This window comes from Phalacrocorax carbo, chromosome 11 (assembly GCF_963921805.1).
Source record: "Phalacrocorax carbo chromosome 11, bPhaCar2.1, whole genome shotgun sequence".
Lineage (NCBI taxonomy): Eukaryota > Metazoa > Chordata > Aves > Suliformes > Phalacrocoracidae > Phalacrocorax > Phalacrocorax carbo.
Window position 1 is genome coordinate 1,071,142 of NC_087523.1, and position 19,102 is coordinate 1,090,243.

The window sequence follows — 19,102 nt, forward strand, 5'->3', positions numbered from 1 at the left end:
CTGCAGCACAGGGATACTCAGGAGCACATAGGTCTCCAAATCCTCACAGAGACATTTTCATTCTATTAGTGCATGCTTCTCTTTTGCAGAGGATCCTGGTTCCTGGCTAACTTAGCACGTCCTTGATGTCTTTAACTTACCGAGTGTCATTGGTTTAGCTCTAAGCAGTGTCTAGGCCCACACAACATCACCCTAAAGCAATTGATTGTTTTTAAGCTGGATGTAAGTCTGATGTCTCTTCAGACAACTAGAGCTGAGAAGAGAAAATTTTAAAAGTTATCAGCAGTAACTGGAGCCCTTACTGGATGAAACCCCCAGCAGGGACGGAGAAGACCAGCAAGAAGCGGACAAGTACAAGGAGAAGACATTATTGCTAGAGGGGAGTGATGTATTTTCCAGCAAGTCATTTTTCCCCTGCTAAAGTCCAGAAACAGCGTAACACTAGCTGCTGTGGTGTAATGTGCTCCAGGAGAAAGGGGGAAGTCGGCCCTGCAGCAGTGAGCCGTCCCCTTCTGAGAGTCAACCCAAGGCAGCTCCTCCCAGCACCACCAGCGCGGGTGGAAAACCAGCTCCATGGTGAAACAAAAGACTTGAGCGATGCTTCAGTAGGAAAGCATCAGGGAACGAGCAACAGATCTGTGCCTGCGCTCCTTCTCTGTGACGCTTTCCCCAGCCTCCTTCATTTGGAAGGTGAGCGCAGAGGCGGTGGGGCTGATGCCCAGCTGACTTCAGCCCTGCTCCAGCAGGAGCGTTCAGTGGCTTGCTCCATCTGCAGCTCCGGGCTCAGGCTCCCCGTGGTGCTCTGCAGCCAAGCAAGATACTGAGAAAACAGCCAGGAAGCCACTTTTATTTTTTCCTGTTAACACATCCCTAAGCTGGCGTATCAACAAACGTCATATCAAATGCAGGGACGGCAGACCAGCCAAGATAACCAGACTACCAACACCTTACTCTGCTGATGAAACCCAGCCAGGGCCAATTCTTTGTTCTGACAGCGGTGCCTACTGGTACGGGGTCCGATCCTGCACCCGTTCACGTCAAGGCTCGGGTACTGACTGTTGCTGGGGTGCAGCATCAGGAGAGCGCAAGGACAAAACCAGAGGAGAAAGAAGAGGACAGACCAATTTTCAAGAAGTCAGATCCGCTCAGCAGCGGCTGCATTACCGACCCAGGGCTCTTGAGCAGCCCCTTCATGTTCGCGTAGCCAGTGGCATCAGAGAAACTGCTAACACGAGTCTTGTTTGGACTCCAGATCCCTCGGGGAATACTGGGCAGCTTAACGAGTGGCTTTCCACGAGACAGAAGGCCTCTGTGTATCCACACGGAGGATTTCTGTGCACATCTTCATTAATGTGCCATACGCTGGCTCACAACTAGGCTGTCTTTGTGAGACAGGATACTTTTAATGCAGGCGTCTCGATGCCAAGCCCTGCTGGGAGCGCAGAGCTAATGTTTGCCTGGAGAGCTGCAGCCTTTCCTGTGCCAGCAGAAGGGCATGTGTGGGACGGACTCGTTCCTCTTCCTCCTTTTCCAGAGGAGCTTTAGGTTTGTTCAGACGTAGGCAAAACCCAGTATCTTGCTCTTACACAGTGTAGTAACAGATTCAAGCCTTTACAGACTTTGCATGAACCAGCACACGGGGTTTCTGCAGGAACCGGGCAGACAGGCCACTCCAGGACTGCTTTAATCTCATTAAAATACCACGTCCTGTCGACACTTGGCTTTCTACACTCCAAAGCATTAAACCCTCAAGCACCACCTCTAACAACAGCACAGAAACTTCTGGAGAACAGGTCTGCCATGCTGAGGACCGCAGCGTCCCCTGAGCCGACAGGCAAGCTCCCACGCACAGTGCTGCGGTGCCAGGCCTGCAGGGAAGAGGATGACGGTGGGACCTCCCCTGGGTCCCCTGTTCTCCACTATTCTAGGGGAAAAGCCCACCCAGTCCCTTTTGTTACAGACTGTCGTATGCTTCACAGGCATAGACGCCTCTACACATTCCTTCATAATGTTATCCTTCCAGGATGAAACACTTGCACTGCCTGGGGAGGCTGGTTAACCGACATGCAAAGTCAGAAGCGATCTGCAGAGCTTTAAGCACTACAGAAATCAAGTTCAAAACCACGTACACATTTGCATGAGAACTCAAAGCTCTTCCAGCTTCAAAGGACAGTTGCAGCACTGGTACATTAATAAAGAGAGCCTCAACTTGACATTTCTCAAACTCCATTTGATATATAATTGCGAGAGAAGATCAAAGGGCAGGGGGAAATAGGTGGTTTTGCATTACCACACACACAGCAGAGTACAGAGAGCAGGAGAGATTCCAGAAAAAACAACATATTGAGCCACAGAAAGAAAATGATGTAAGGAAGCCATTCTTACAACTACTATGATGCTACACAGTCACCTACTCCGACATCCTTGCCTGTGGCCTCAGGCACGCAGCGAGTCTTGCCTGCGACACCAGTGCTGGCCACCACGGCATGGGGCCGCAAGCTCCGGGACACCAACAAGCTGCTGCCGGGGAGAGATCCCCAGCGCCCACGCCGAGCCCTGGCCAGCCCGAGGGGACGGACAGATGTCTGTCCGGCCAGCCCGGCACGCTTTGAGCAAGGCGGACCTTGCAGTTTCCACCGTGGCCGATGAAGAGTGCTGAGCTCGGCTTTCAGGGGCGAGCAAAGCAGCCTCTGCGCAGCCCTGGCCTATGGCGCGCTGAGCAACTGCGCCGCAGGTGAAGGCACCGGGCGGCCACCCTGGCCCCAGGGAGGAAGGTTAACCTCCCAGCTCCTCTCCCTCCCCAGCCAGGGCCAGGCCATGGGCAGGCTTCAGCACTGCCAGTGCAATGCACGGGACCAGCACCGTCACTTGGAACTGCCAGTGACTCCGCACACTCCTGGCACGAAAAAGAAGGGATGCAGCCAACTTTACAACAAAAATAACTCACATTTCTGTCCCAAAGTAACTTATTTGCTATCACTGACTTTCACGCCCAAGTTTATTACACATGAACAATATTTTTCTGTGCTTTAATCAGTTTAATTTCTTATTTGACACAACCTCATATTCAGTCATCTTACGGTGTCCCGTGTATAGTCAACTGTCAGGGGCTTTTCAGGCAGTTTCAGCCACTTACAGAGGCAGCAACGTGGCTGTAATTGCACGGGGACCCGCATTAGGCCGTGGGGAGCTGCACAGCACTCAGGAGGGATTTACTGGCTGTACTTTATTTACTTCAGCTGGTAATATGTCAAAGAGTCGGTTGGGTGGGGTGGAACCAGATTCTCTTAATCCCTTGAAAGGCAAGAGGAGTTCAAGGCACTGAAGTGCACCCCTTATTGGGGTAACAGCCCCCTGCTTCAGACAAAGCCCTGAAGCACTATCTGCTCTGCAGAAGGGGAAACTGAGGCACGTAGCAGACCGAGGGGAGCTGAAGTTCCCCCTTACTGCCTCCCCACTCCGTGGAGCAGGACCGCACGACTGCCACCAGGAGCGCACGCCTTCCCGTTCGCGTGAGCTGGGGCAGCTGGGGAGGTGCTTTCCGCAGCCCCCAGACAAGCCTCCCTCGGTGTGCGATGTGCGATGCGCTCTGGAGCACCGCAAGCCATGGCTGCTGCTGGGAGCCCTCCTTCAGCCCACGCCCCACCCGAGCTAACCAGGGCGGGAGCCGCTCCTGGCTCTGCCCCACCGCAAACCCAAGTGAGGCAGGGCTTTCCAGGGACAGTTTCCAGCGCTGGCCCCTGAACAACTGCGCCGGGCAGAGTACTCCCTCCTGCTTCTCCCTGCAGAGGAGCCAGAGGCGGGGAAGCCCTGCTGCCTGGGAAAGCACTTACCCCGTGGGCCTGGCTGCGCTTCCAGCCTCTCCCTGGGTTGGGGATGGGAAGGGAATGGAAAGGGAAGCTCAGCTTTTCATTAGAAACGTGAAGGGGAGCTAAAGCCAGCAGACTCCTGCAGAGGAGCAGCAGCTCGGAAGCGGATTGGTTTCTTCACCGGGGCCCATGTTCCCCCGCCGTGTGTCCCTGCTGCCCTTGTCTCCGTAGCTGGGGGCTCAGGAGAGCCAATTTTGGCTCAGTGGCCAGCGGGAGCAAGGCTCCCGGGCTGTGTTGAGAGAGGGACTCCCCGGCAGGGACAACCCCCAGCAGATCTCCATGCCAAGGGACCTCCCGTGGGAAGGGGGCCCTCGCCTCTCCTCCTCTCCAGGATAGCGGGTGGGCGCCCACGAGCAGGGTCCCCCTAAGCCTTCACTCTTTCTCCCTGAGAAAGCGCCAGGCACCTGCACCACCCGTGAATGCCACATGTGGGATTCACTCGGGGAAGGGGGTTAAATGGCTTTCATCCAGATTAACAGGAATTCTCCTCTGAGGAAGGACCCAGGTTGCCGCGAGCCTCAAGACTGCTGGGTATAAACACCAGTAAACAAGTCCTGAGTAAAGACACGGCTGCCTTAAAACTGCTCCCGCAGCACATCACAGCCAGGTCACACTTGCAGTGATTCACTGCTCGCCATCACCGACCATCACCACGGACGGGACGGAGCGGACAGGCTTAAAACCGGGAAATGGAAGGGAGTATGTGCATTTGTAAAACAAGCAATCCATTTAATTAAAGCAGCACACCTACGAGCTAGACATAAACCACCGGAAGCATTTAATATTACGCATTTACAATTCCATAGTACTTGAAAGACTGGTTTAAAAAATTTGAACTCATGTACACGTATTAATTTGCTACAAATACAACTGAATTAATCTACCTGTAAAAGGGCTACAAAAAAGTCAAAAGACGTCCAAAACGCTCAAATAGAAGTCACCAAAGTAGCACTTATTACACGTTGGATGCCTAGCTTGTGATGCAGACATAATAAAGCGATACCAAGTGGGTTTTTTTTCTTTTTTAGCTTCTCTGCTAGAACACTCCTAATATTTTATTACCCAGCAGGTAGGCTGAGACAACCTTAACTGCGTGGGCACTTCCAACACGAACACTGCCAGCAACCAAGAAAACAACAACAGACGCATTCCTCGTATAACAACGTAGCTCAAACCCCCCCGGCTTCTTCCCGCACATGAACCGAATGTCCTGCAGAGCTCCATGTAAAGTCACGCTCACTTTTTCCCCCCTGTCACTTGGCAAATGGAAAACAAAAGACAATTTTGGGCAGTCACAGGCTTTTGAGTCTAAGCGTGGACTGCATTTACGGCTGATCACGTAGAGCCCAGCAGACCCTGTGTTTCCCGCAATGAGGAACTGCGATTCTTTTCACAGTTGCCTGCACGAGCACTGCTGCGCTTGCACAATTCCCGCGGATGCATGTGTTTGTATCCAGACCGCGCTGCACCCGAGCCTTTTGTTCGGCAGTCTCCACCACCGTGTCAGGCTGAAGAGCCTGCCAGCTGGAGACAGCAGGTGCCTGACATTTCAACCAGTCCGAGCAAAACAGGGGACTGCTTTGCTTTAAATCTTATGTTGGTGTTTATTCATTAATTAATCGGCAGGCACGCAGGCAATAGATACATCTGTAACATCACCAGAGGTCTGTACTCGGTGCAGTGAGTCAATACCTTGGAACAGTTTGGCCAAAGGTTTAACCAGGAGGGTGCCTCACCCGTTAAAAGGGTAAGGCGGAGGACAGGACCTCTGGACAGGTAACAGACAGGTCCAATCAGGACAATCGTTACAATTAACCCTCTACCCTTGAAAAAGAAATCTCCCTCTCTCCCCTGGTGAGGTTATCATCACCTTTGCTTCCCAGCTGCTGAGGGACACATCCGTCCTGCAGCACTGCCACAGGGCAGCATCGCATCGCCAGCCATCGCTGTCGCCGACCGGGAAGCAGGATTTACCAGCCGTAGCCCAAGGCGTTTAGGGAGTGGACAGTGAGTAGCCCCAGATTCCTACTCATCCTCCAACATGGAGAGGATTCAGAGATGAAGAATTTTTTTAAAGTTATCTGTTAACCAAACAGGAAGGGGTGAATCCCCGGGGAGCTGATGGAAGCCTGGGCGGGTATCGGCCCCAGCACCCACCCCAGCCATGCCCAGCAGCTGGCTCTGCCAGGCCACCCCTCTGCCCGCTGGCTCAGCTGCACTTTTAAAAGAAAACAGCACTAAAACACCCCCCCAGCACTTCAGGCAAGAAATCTGGGGCTTCCTCTGCCCTGGGGGGTTATCTGTGCTGTCTGGGTGTACTCAGTTTCCTTCTACTTCTCCCCTTCCTCCTTCGCCAGTCTCACTGGGACAGGTCTGCTGATCCGGCAAAACACCCTCACGCCCCTACTCTGAGCGCAGCATTGGGGCTTACAAACATTGCAAACGGAAAGAGTTTTGACCAAAGAGATGGAGAAAGAAGCAAAGCAGGCTTGTTAAAATCCCTCTGGTTTTCTTCCCGCCCCCCGCCCCATCCAGAGCGAGCAGAGATTTTGAGGTTTTTTTTAGTACATTTAAGCATCTTACAGCCCCGTGACGTCTGCTGTTTCAGTCATACTAGCTTTTGTCTTCACTGTTTTCCAGATGGGCAAACACAGGCTATTCCAGTCACGGCCCTGATAACAAGGAAGCTCTGAATTATTCTTAACAAAAGGGCAGCAGCTAAACCCATTAATACCAACTAAAAACCAACCAGCTGGCAAGAAAAACAGCATATGATCCGAGTCTGCCCCGCTGATTTTTTTGTTTGTCTCCCCTTGGCCTGATGCAAGCGCAGCATTCAGAGCTGCTGTCCTGTCCTCCACTTTTGGCCGTATTTTTATGCACATTTATAAAAGTGGAGAACATGGGAGGGATGACCCAGGAAAAGTATCCCTATTGCTCTTGGGGGAAAAAGAAATCCTAAGCAGAAGGGCAGGTCAGTAAAGCGCTAAACACACAGGACCGAGTGCTTTCAGGTGACACAACCTGGTCCAGGTATCTCTGGCGGTCTGGATCAGCACTTCCGAACAAGTGACTTCCTTTACAGTCAATGCTGAAATGGACATTTAATTGTAAAAAAATTCACACCGTTGTTAAGAAAAAAGGGTAACACACCCACAACCAAAGAAGGACTGAAGCCCCTTTCTGGACGGAGCCCTCTCCTTCTCGCAGCGGGCCACCCCAGGGGAGCAGGGCTGGGTGACGAGGTGGCCCGTGCTGCCCTGGGCGCGCTTCTCCACCCATGCTTCGGTGAGGGAAGATAATGGAGCGCCTTCCCCAAACGCCACATTATTCTCCTTAAAGGAAGGCGGTGGCTGGGAGCGCCGAAGGAGCTCAGCAGCCGCGGTGCCCTGCGGTGCCGGCGGCGCCAGCCCAGCTCGCACGGAGGATGGGGTCCGACCTGCACCCCTGCAAGGCCAGCTCCGCGGCCACCCAGGCGTGGCGGGAGGCAGAGCTGGCCGCCCGGGGCCTGCCAGCCCACCCCGACGCGATGCTGGGGCCGAAGGCGGCCGCCGTGAGCTGGGGTACGGGGCCGGGAGGCGACGAGGGCGGCTGCCGAGCGCCGGGGTAGGGGAGCCAAGCCCAAGGTGGGCTTCCAGAAGGACCGCATCTGCAGGGTCGCGTTCAAGGAGGAGAAATCCCGTCCGGCCCGGGGCAGGGAGGCGCCGGGTGCCCCGCCGCCCTGCATCTCCTGGTGAGGCCCCGTCCCCGGGCCCTCCCCGCTCCGCGGGCCCCCCGCCCCGCTCACCCCGGATGGCGGCGATGAGCGCGTTGCCGTCCTTGATCACCTCCTTGATGAACTTGTTGGTCCGCTCCAGCTCCTGCTCGTAGCACTTGAGCCGTTCTCGGAAGTCGGGGCTGTCCAGGTAGCAGTCGCTGAACTCCAGCGGCGGGTGCCCCATGGCTCCGCCGCCGCCGCCGAGGGCGCCGCTCCTCCTCCCGCCGCCGCCGGCACCGCCGCGCTGCGGGGCGGGCGGGCGCGCCTACGGCCTCCTGCTCCTGCCTCCGCCCCGGGAGCTCCGCGCCGCGGCCATCCCGCCGCCCCGGCGGGCACCGGCACCGCCCCCGCCCGGCCCGGCCCGGCACGGCCCGGCACGGCACGGCCCTGCCCCGAGAGGCTGGGGCGGGCGGGGCCTGCACCGCCCCGCACCGCCCCGCACTGCCGGCGCCCCCCGCCACGCCCGGGGCGGGGCTCGGGAGGGAACCTGGCCGGGCCGCGGTAGGCTGGGCACAAGCCGGGCGGGCGGGGCGAGGGCGCCCCCTGCCGGCGGGGCGGAGGCGGCCCGCCCGCGTTGCCATGGACGCCCTGGCGGCGCCATGACGCGACAGCGGCCGCGCCGCCCGCGCCCGGTGATGACGTAGCGCGATCTCCACGTCGGCCGAGCAGCCAAAATGGCGGCAGCGGAGGGGAGCGGGAGTGGTGGCGGCGGCGGTGGCGGCGGCGGCGCGGGGGGGCCGCTGGTGAGGGGGCCGTGCGGGAGCGGGGCCGGGCGGGAGCGGCGGAGGCACCGGGGGCACAGCCTCCCCCTCGGGCGGGCGGGGGAAGCGTAACGTCGGGTTACCGGGCCCGGGCCGCCGGCTGTGGTACTTAAAAAACACCAACGAGCTTTTTCCCTCCGCTAACTGTCGCTGAATAGGGGATAAACAGCCGGGCACTGGGGGTTACCGGGGAAAACAGAAACGCCTGCCGGCCTCTGTGAGCTGTTCAAATCAAGCAGACACCAGCCAGGCTGTGGTGTTGACCCTGTTGTTAAGTGCCGTGTCTTTGATTTCCAAGCGGTTGTTTCACCTTAAACCCAGCTGAGAAACATGGCAAGTGGCTCTGAGCTGTTTGGCGTTTCTTTTTTTCTAAAGGTTTAAAAAAAGCCCCATTCAGTTCGCAGGTCTCGCAGATGTGTCAATATCTGAAGATATTCCAGTGGAAGGGGAGATCACTGTTCCTGTTGGATCTCGCTCTCCCGATGAAGACTTCTCCACGCTGGATGAGCCTGTTAGGGATACCATTGTGAGTCTGGGCCCGTACCTGCGGTAAAACACGTCCTTTGCTGGTACCTTTGGCCAAATGTTATACAAAAACTGCGGTTTTGCATAGCTCTGCTTGACTTGTACTTCATCGTAAGCTTGGGGTTTTTTTTAGAGCCGGCTATGTAAAATGTATTCTCGTGGATGAAGAAATCGCTGAATTACAGCCCCAAAGTTTCCCTGTGATCTCAAAACTTTTGCAAGGGCAAAGGCCTTGGATGAAGCTTGGAAGAAAACTGTCCCAGCAAATAGGGTTTTTCATTAATTTTCTTTTCCTAGAGGAGCAAATATTATTGTTCTTAATGGGGCATTATTAAAGGATAAAGTACCGTCGTTATTAAGGAACATAGAAAATGCAGGCGTTGTTTGTTGCAGAGGATGCTGCAGAAATTTTGGGGTTGGATCCTACCTTGGTTTGCCGTCAAAGCTCCTTTACTTCTATCTTGCTGCTTTTAGTTGTGAACTGTAGTTTTTATGAAGGAATAAATTAAAGTGTTGCTTCTTTATTTCAGATGAGAGATCTGAAGGCTGTTGGGAAGAAATTTGTCCATGTCATGTATCCAAAAAAGAGTAGTGCGCTCCTCAGAGACTGTAAGTATAAGAAGGTTTTCGAAATCTTGAAAGGGTGTTTTGCCAACAGACTTTGCCCACAAGGGGAAAAGAAGAGTTTGGGGAACCGGGCTTCAGAAGTGTCTGTTCTGCGTTTGTTCTGTTGTAGCATGCTTGTAGCTACAACAACATGTATGTAGCTACAAAAGCTACAACCAAAGCGTGTACCTTTTTCATGTAGCAAATGTGAAAAATCAGTGTCACCAAAGGTCTTTGAAAGCAGAACACGTGCCATAATATGTAGAACAGTTGGCAGGCTTTGAGCAGATTATGTTATAGAGTATGGCACGTAAGATGCTAAGGAAGAAAAGCATAAGGAAGTGCAATATGCAAAATGATATGCTGGGAGCTGGAAGAGAGTGCTTTATTGTTCTCTGCAAAATGAAACTGAGCATCGTTCTGTGACATCTACGATTTTATTTTTTCCTTTACCTACAGGGGATCTTTGGGGCCCTTTGGTGCTTTGTGTCTCACTTGCACTGTAAGTACTTATACTGGGTGGATTATAGGTTTTATAGTCTTTTACATTGGAGAAATGAGAAATCAAGAATGTCTGACTACACATGTTGAGATTGAGTTCATTTGATCCTTCTCTGCTCACGTGCAAACGCTGCCTGTTCAGATTTTCACATAAAATGTATTTCTGATGCTTCAAGCCCGTTAGGATCTCCCTTCTTTAGACTCGGGATTTAAGGGTGAACTCTTCCTAGTCCCCTCTCTGAAGAATGATTTTACGGACAGGTATCCCAATTCACGTTGTCCTCGATCCTCATGCGTTTGGCCAACTTTGACCCTATCCTGCAGGGCCAAACCTTTGTCTGAGCGCTGCAGCAAGCATCCTGCAGGACCGAGGGAGGAAGAGAGGCTGTTGTGGTAGTTGGTGGATGGGAGGCGGTGGTGGCTCCCAGGAGTTCCTGGGGCTTCCCTGGGGTGTACGCATGCAAATGTGCCCAGGGTAGGGTGGAAGTGTTGGTCAGATCTAGCAACTAATGGAGGCGCGCTTATGTACTTGGCGTACAGAAACCATTTGGTGAAATGTTGCTGAAGCGTTAGCAGAAGTACGCAGTGTAATTTAAATATTCAAATCAATGCATGCTCTCTCTTCCAGGCTTCGTGTTGTTTGTGTCCTGTAGTTATTATAAGCTTTTCTTAAAGCTTTTGCGTTCTGTCGTGCGTTACGATGCCGGCTTTGAGAGGTTACCAAACTTGGTGTGCTTCAGTTTTCATCTTCTAGCCTGTTGTCTGTGGTTTGATTTTCCGCTACATGCTTACACAGGCCTCAAAACAAGGAAACAAATGGACTGAAAAGCCCCCACGTGAGCCACAACCATTTTCCTTTCCTACTAAAAATTGAGGATACTACTAAAAATAAGAAAACAGTTGAAAAATAGTGGGTCTGCAGCCTAACTGGGAATCAGTGTTTCAGGCTTCTGTCATCTACTCCAGGTCTCTCAGTTGCAAATTACTCCCTTTGTCTGTTACCTATGACAGGATGCTTCAGGGCGGATCAGCAGACAGCAAAGAGGACGGAGGGCCCCAGTTTGCTGAGGTCTTTGTCATCATCTGGTTCGGTGCAGTTGTCATCACACTAAACTCAAAGCTTCTCGGAGGAACGATGTGAGTGCCGGGTTATGTAATACCTGTTAAAATGCTCCCATGCAGGGAGTTTCTGCAGTGCTTTGACTATTTCTTTTCCCCATTTCTGTCTCTCCTTTCCAGATCGTTCTTTCAGAGCCTGTGTGTGCTGGGTTACTGTGTCCTGCCCCTGACAGTAGCGATGCTGGTATGCAGGCTGGTGCTGCTGGCAGGTTCTGGGACCATCAGCTTCATCATACGTCTTATTGTCGTGGTAGCTATGTTTGGTTGGTCAACGTTAGGTAAGTACCTTTATGCGTTACAGGGGTGTTGTACTCGCTGAGTAGTGCAGTGCTTAAGGAGGTAGATCTGCATGTGTTCTGTTGGGTAAAGCGAATGGGTATTGTGGTTTAAGGTGCTTCCCAAGCTGCTGAAGTGTGGTAGAAATAGTTCTTCCAGTTCTTGTGTTGGCAGAGGTTCAGCCCCTTCCTATGCTTCTGTTCATTTTAATTTCCTATGCAAATTGCCTTCAGCAGAAGAATGATGATAATTTAATATTAAACCCCATGTGAGGCTCCTGGGTATTTTACTCTGTGATCTGTGTTACAAATGCTATTGGAAAATGCTCCTTTCATACAGATGCATTTGCGTTATTTCTCCCTTTCTTAATCTGTAAGTTGAACTCTTGTCACAGAATGTTCATCCGTATTTATCTTTCTATATGATAAAGAAAGCGTCAGCTGGTGATTGTAGACCATTGCTATAGAGCGATGAATTACTCAGTTTTCTCTTTCAACATAATTGTCATGCAGATCCTAATGCAAAATTGCTAACATCTGCAGTGGGTCTTAGACTTTCAGTTTTATGCTGCCCACATTTCAAGTATTTTTTCTTTTTCACCAGCATCTACAGCTTTCCTGGCAGACAGTCAGCCTCCAAACCGCAAAGCTCTTGTTGTGTACCCCATCTTCCTCTTCTACTTTGTTATCAGCTGGATGATTCTCACCTTTACACCTCAGTGATCTCCGACCAGAAGAGGAGAGACTCTGTAATATGGACTGAAGTTTTTTCATGAACACTGCAGTTAATCATTGGCTTTATCTCTTTCTAATTTATATATATATAGTTGCTGTAAAAAGGCAGGTTATGGGATAAAGCCAGAGAACTGCAAAAATTGGTCATTTGTGTGTCCCTCTTTTTGAAAGATACAGAGGCCCAGCTGCTGAGGGGTTTTTATTTAGCCCTGCTCTTCAGTTGTATTAAATAAAAAAAGCCTACTGTGACAGGGATTATTCCGCCTGAGGAACAGAGCGGGAGATCCTGGAATTTCAAGGCGTTGAGTAGATGAAGGTGAAGTTGTAGGATTGCACGACTTGGCAGAATTCTTGCTTGTGCGTGGATTCTCCCTGAAGATGAATATGCCTTACAAAATAATAGAACTTCATTTCTCTTATGTGTTGGGTAGGGAGGAAAGATGTTTGACTCCTGTTCTTTTGCATTCACTTAGAGTGGTGAAATAGATATAAAGTGCATCGTAGGACTGTGAGCTTTCACTTTGAAGTCAGATTCCAGCAAAAAATAAGTTGGGTCCATTTTGTGATTAATTGGAGCTGGGCGGAAGGGAACTGCCTTTGCTCATGTTTGTGTGTTGTGTATCTATGTTTCATCCCTTTGTATGTCAAGAAAGAGTGTTTCAGCCAAATGCCTTCAGCACCACAGTTACACTGACTTACCGGTATCGCCCGAGAGGGAGTGTGTTTACACTGGAGAGTTATAAATCCTTTCCTGTGACCGTAGATCAGAGTTAAAAGTCCCAGAGAAACAGGAAAGACTAGTTTGCAGCAGGAACTTAGCTGTTACTCTGCATGTGAGAATGGAAAATTGTCTGGAGAGTACCAAGTAAAGTGTGTGTGTGTGTATATAGATGTGTTAACAAAACGTTTGTGAAGGAAGTTGAAGTTTGCTACGTAAGGGGTTTGGGTGTGAACGTACCGCCCCAGGACTTAGGCACAAAGCTTTAAAACGAGCTGGAAGAAGGAAACTAAATCATGTTGAAGGTGGTGGCTGCTATGGAATAGGATATAGACTCTGATCTTAACTGCTTGTGTGTGACTTTTCATGTGGTTGTTTACGTGTTTATATATTTGAACATGTTTTGAAAAAACATGAAAAAAAACCCACATTTGCGTATTGTTTCTTTGTACTTACGAGATGTGAGAAACTTTTCCATAGGGTTGTTTGTTGTTGTTTGTTTGTGGGTGGGGTTTTTTTTGCTTAATACTTTTTATAAAACGGGAGGAGGCTTTCTTCCCTGGCTCCCTGCGGGTGCGCTTGTGCTCCTTGCCTGGAGACCCATACGCAGGTGTACAGGTGTGCTGTTCATATTTCAGCGGAGGGATTGCAACCTGGAGAATTGCTTTTTGAAAACTGTCCAGAAATCCTTTATGTTGGCCATTATTTTCAGTAAGCAATCCAAGGGGAGAGCTTTGAAACATCTCGGGGTGAAAAAGCTGCTGTTAAAGTGTCACTTCTCCTGCAAATGAGCATTGTATTTCCCTTTTCCTATAGTGACGGGTAGACCTGAAACTGATATAAGTGGGTCCTGCTGAGGTGTAAATATGCCTAACTTCTATTTATATACACAAGTACAGTTTCTGCTATAAACACTATAAGTATTTGGTAGTTGGGATGGAAACTTCTCAATGTGCAGATTAAAAGTTCATTTTTGCATTTCTGGGAGAAGAGGGAAGGAGAAACCAGCTGCTCTCCGCAGGGGCCCAGCTTTGCTGCAGAACAGCTGTTATGGGCACGTATGCGTGAGGCTGGTGGCTGCTCCTGCTGCCTCCCTCACGCCTTCGCCCGTGGTTGTTCTGAGGTGCTGCGAGAGGAGCTGTAGCGTTCTGTGTACGTGGGTGTAAAATGGAAAGAGGGAACTTTTAAACTTCCATCAAATTACTACTGGTTTGGAATGTGATTTTTTCCTTTTAAGCGCAGTTTTCCATTCATTTAAACATTGTTTAGCTTTATGAAGCAGGAAAGCAATATTCAAGGGGAGCAGACAGTAAAGCTATTGATGGCTACGCTGGGATTCTTTAAGCCGAATCTTTCTTTCCTAATGCAGCACAAGAATTTAACCATGCTTTCAGAGAAATCCTTGGAATTCTATCTCTGTAGTGTCTTGTGAGTTAAGCTGATATTGTATCTGAAGATAATTGGAGTAATGTTTAACTGATCCAGTATCTTTTTGAAAAGAAGGAAAATTACTTCTAAGAGGCATTAAAATCCCAGCTTTTTCCTTGCTTGTTTTTTGGCTTGGGTCAAGTCTCACGATGGTTTGTTCTGTAACGTTGCTCTTGGCTTATACAAGAGAGAAGAAAATTATTTGTATATTAACTAGATTTGCTTTTCAACTGGTCACTGAAGTTTTTCCTTGAGAGGTCTCTTTAATCTGAAAGAACAGGCAGAAATACACTGGTTCTATGCGAAGGTGTGATTTTGTTTGTCTGTTTTTTGACTCATGGCAATCCTTTGCTATGAAAGCCATCTTCTGAAGCTGTGAAATCTTTATGGGTTTATATCACTAAAGATGTCACTTGCCCTAAGGTTCTAGCTGGCAGGATGCAGATAGGGAACTAGGTTTTTGGAGTTTTCATACCTCCAGTTGAATAAAGTTACATGTCTTGTGTATGGTGGGTTTTTAATCGTTGTTTCCTCTAGCAGAGGGTAGAGGACACTAATGTCCCCAGCCAGGCGGTCCAGCTGCTGCAGCTCATTGCTTCTCTCACTTTCTGCCGTGGGAGATGTACTCGATGCCAATACACTTAAAAGCACACAGTGTATCTTGTCAAAAATAACTTCCCTGTCACAATGTCGTAATCAGTTCTAGAAGAGCTTCACCTAGAGTGGCGTGGCCTTTCAACCTGAAGCTGATAATCACAGAATCCCAGAATCCCAGGCTGGAAGGGACCTCAGGGATCATCTAGTCCAACCTTTCTGGGAAGAGCACAGTCTAGACAAGATGACCCAGCACCCTGTCCAGACGACTCTTGAAGGTGTCCAACGTGGCCGAGTCAACCAATCTACTGAAAAAGTTAGCCCTTTTTGTTAGAAGAATGTAATTGCTTAGCAAGGCAGAGAGCGCAAGCGATGAGCACCAGAGGAAATCAGCGTCAGGTTGATTGACTGAGGATTAACTGTCTTAGGTGACTTCAAAAAATTAAGAAGCCTTTTGGGTGGAATTTGTCCCTCAGCCAAACTTTGTTCTGTAGAGCCACGGCGTGTATCGAGGCGGCCTGCCCTCAGCAAACATGCGGTTCCCAAAGCAAACTAGGTACCAGCACGCTAAAGCCCGATGGAAAAACTTCAGCTTTAGGCAAGTGAAATACCTCGACCTTCTCTGATATTTGCAGACTGCCTAGAATTAATGTTAACGGTATTCCTTTAAAATGATGGTATTACGTGAGAGAGGTGAGAGTGCCTCTCTGTAACAGAATGCACTCCTCCAAAAATGCGTGCAGGTAAGTGATCCTTATAACCACGGCATATATTTTTAATTTGTTACAAAAATATAGGTGATAACTCAGTTGTGCTTTCCAAGGAGAAAAAGTCTCTTCCTTCTTGCTTAAGCTGTCTGAGGGAAGGGTAGCAAGGAGGAAAGCAGATGTCTTTGCCTTTAATGAAGTGTTTTAACTTTTCTGTAGAGAAAGTGGGTGATTTTCTGATGCATAAACCAGGCTTTCTTTCCTACTAAGATTTTTTTAATACTGTTCATCAACTGAAGTTGTCTGTGTTTGAATTTAATTTTGATGTATTTAATACCAATGAAAAGAATTTGTTTTAACTTAAAAATTTATAAATTAAAACACACTGAAAGACATGTGAGCAATCGTATGTGTGGGTTAAAAGCACTGTGTGCGCCGTACGCTTGGGTAGTGGTAAGGAATGGCCTGTCCCCTGGGAGCTCCCCAGCCTGGTTGCATGGGCAGGAGGCAGCAGGTCGGCTCATGGGGACACTCCAGAGAGATCCTGCCAATACTGCGTCCAGAGAAAGGCATTTTATACGGCCTGGGAGCTCAGAGTGAATTCAAAGAGGGTGAGGCATAAAACCAGCTCAGTTCTCTACTCCTGTGCCCGTGGAATGCTGCTAAGCGTCTGGTTTGTGTGTCACTGACTTGACAGGCGTTGGTAGGAACGCCGGGGTAAGATGTAAATCCTTCTTCCCTCTGCTGGAGGAACTGCTGCTGTTACAGGCGCATGAAGGATTTGATGTGCTGACGTTCTAGGCAGCTGTGCTGGTGTTTCCTTGGAGCTGGGACTAGAGCGGGCATTTGTTCTGCGCGTCTTGGGCCGCTCTGCTACGGCAGCCGGCGCTGTATGGGATCAGCTGTTCTGCAGGGGGCAAAAAAAGCCCTGACGTTCTTGTTAGGGGTCCATGGGACGGATGCCCAGGTGCCAGTAACACTCGGGCTTTGTGAGGAGAAGACGCCGAAGGGGTTGGTGACAGCAGCGAGGCAGAAGGGTGGAAGCCCACCGGTGCTCCCTGGCCCGGCGTGGGCGATCTCTACCCCAGGGCGGGACGCGTCAGGCGTGGCAGAGCCCACCGGAGCTGACCCCCCGTGACGGCGGTTTGCTCATTCTGAAGTCTCGCCTGTGCTCCTGGCGGGTCACAGGCTCTGCCAAGGCGGGTGGATGCGCAGCAGTGCTGGCGTGGCTCGCCCTTCAGTCGGTGCTGGGGCAGGCAAGCCCCCATCTCGCTGCCCGCGGCTTCAGGGGAGGAAGGTCTCGGTAACCACCTCGCAGACGTGAGTCAGCCTGAGGGGTGCGTGCCGGGACTCGGTGTGCTGGGATGGAGATATGGGGCACTAAAAAAGGCGTGGGTGAAGAGGGACTCAGTAGGAAGGTGGCTCTTGTGCCGCGCTGTGGGGCAGCAGTGGGGGGACTCTCCTGCAGGAGCCTGGCACCCTGGCCGAGGAGCCTTCCCTTGAAGGTGGTGGCAGCAGGGACATGCTAACCATGCCCCAGGGCCCTCGGCTGTCCAGCTGGAGGGGGCCCAAGTGTCCCAGCGGTCACAAGAGGGCGGCACGACATTGCAGTCCCTTAGATCTTGGTGCTTTCTCTTTTTTCTGGTTTGTTTTTTTTTTTTTTTTCCCCCTCCCATGTCTTTTTCTGTTCCACTGGAGGATATGGCAGGCCATTTTTTCGTGTCCTCTCTTTAGCAAGGACAGCCTCTGGGAGGTGAGTCCTGAGCCTTGGCCATCACTGACGTGCAAAGAGACTTGTCCTGTTGTGCCTGACCCGCTTGTGCGGCAGGGTCTCCGTCTGGTCTGCCTTTTCTGTAATATCTATGCAAATTTTGCGCAAGACGATCACTTTCATTCAACAAGGGGCATTTTTTAAAAAAGCCTATTTACTGTGGCAGTGGGGAAATGGTCGTAGAATCATTATGGTTGGAAAAGACCTCTAGCATCAACCCAAGACCCCCAGGCCTCCTGAACCATGTACCCAAGTGCCACGTCTGCACGTTGTTTGAAACCCCCCCCCAGGGATGGCGACTCCCCCACCTCTCTGGCCAGCCTGTGCCAGTGCCTGACCACTCTTGCAGTTGAAGAAATTTTTCCGAATACCCAACCTGAACCTCCCCTGATGCAGGTTGGGGCTGTTCCCTCTCATTGTATCAGTAGTACCTTGGGAGAAGAAACCAACCCCCCAACCCCCCCCTCACTACAACCTCCTTTTAGGTAGTTGTAGAGAGCGATAAGCATTATTAAGCATGTCTTTCCCCCCCCACCCCGCTAACAATCAAGAAATGCATTAAAGTAATATCACTTAGAATTGTGCATAGGAAATCATTAAGACCTTCTGGATTATTTCCATCTATTAGCCAATTAATGTGTTTATGCACTGAAGCATACCCTTACATCCTCTTGCACTTCTGCATACCACAGAGCAATTGCTCAATGCAATTTCTTTTACCCTTGCCCAGGCCATTGGTGGGTGGAAACCTGAGCAAATTTTATGATTTTGTACACAGTCAGGGCTGCTTACATGCCTGACATTTTAAAATTGGTCTTATTAAAGTTTGCTATGCACTTACATATAATCTTGCTTCTGGAGCCTTGCTAGAGTAACCCAAGTAGCTTGCCTTGCATATTTGTTAAAAAGATGTTATCAAGGTTCTTAAAAGTGTCAAAATACTTGACCTTTTTGCGGAAACAGCGTTTTGCAATCTACTTAGCTTTGCTCTTGGAAGCAAAATTGTTGCATCTGGAAGAACCGGTCTGAGAACACCGTGGCTTGTCAGCAGTTTGCACGTGGTCCATTGCTGACACTTGGCAGATGGGTTGTTGCTTCCTCCTCCTCGATAGTCTGCATGAACTTCCCCATCATCGGTGCAAGGGGGAGGAGGATGCTTAGCAAAGAGGAGAGTGTAACTTAAACACAGGTGCAGACTGGCTGGTAAAGGAGGACTTAAAAATATTAAGGTTTTGCCAGTGGCTACAGTGGTGTGTCCTCTGTGGGGTTTGGGCTTGTTTTCTGGGAACTTTGTATATCATTAATGTTGGTCAATATTAACTTTTTTTTTCGAAGGTTACTTTAGACAAAATGACTTCACCCTTTTTAAAACCTTTAATTTTTAAGAATTGTAAGTAGCTTAAGGTCAGAAGATCGAGTGTTGGGAAGCGCAGGTGACCGAAGAACCAAGGGGCAGAGCGGAGGCTGCTGCGCAGGCGTACGCGAGACTCGGCTGTAAAACAGACTTGGCAACATACGGCGATGGGCCGCTTTTTACTGGAGGTGCTGTGCTGCGGGATTGAATGAGAGTGTTCTTCGTGTATTTTAATGGCTAAACCCAAAGCAATGGGCGTACACCCATTTGTTAATCAGACTCTTCTGGATACACACCTTCAGTCAACCAGCTGCTCCGAAGTGTTGCCTCCCGTCACCCTCGTTCCTCTTCCAGCCCTCCAGCTGCGAGGGAGCCACCTTAT

General features: G+C 50.4%; 2 protein-coding genes across 5 annotated transcripts in view; one reads left to right on the forward strand and one right to left on the reverse strand.

Moving 5' to 3' along the window:
* The window catches only part of OPHN1 (oligophrenin 1), a 71,006-nt gene extending 62,787 nt beyond the window's left edge, over nt 1-8,219 (reverse strand). For 3 of the 4 annotated variants that reach the window (XM_064462791.1, XM_064462790.1, XM_064462792.1), the window contains exon 1: nt 7,697-8,219. In XM_064462791.1, the coding sequence (XP_064318861.1) occupies nt 7,697-8,207 (511 nt within the window). In that variant the 5' untranslated portion in view covers nt 8,208-8,219. Of the gene's footprint in view, nt 1-7,656 lie in introns of all 4 variants that reach the window. The other variant, XM_064462794.1, reaches the window with a different exon arrangement.
* A 43-nt stretch (nt 8,220-8,262) lies between these two features.
* Nucleotides 8,263-14,799, forward strand: YIPF6 (Yip1 domain family member 6). The gene is made up of 7 exons (XM_064462795.1): nt 8,263-8,369; nt 8,785-8,913; nt 9,443-9,521; nt 9,978-10,020; nt 11,031-11,156; nt 11,259-11,416; nt 12,018-14,799. The coding sequence occupies exons 1-7, from the start codon at nt 8,301-8,303 to the stop codon at nt 12,134-12,136; spliced, it is 723 nt and encodes a 240-aa protein (XP_064318865.1). The 5' UTR covers nt 8,263-8,300; the 3' UTR covers nt 12,137-14,799.
* The last annotated feature ends 4,303 nt before the right edge of the window (nt 14,800-19,102 follow it).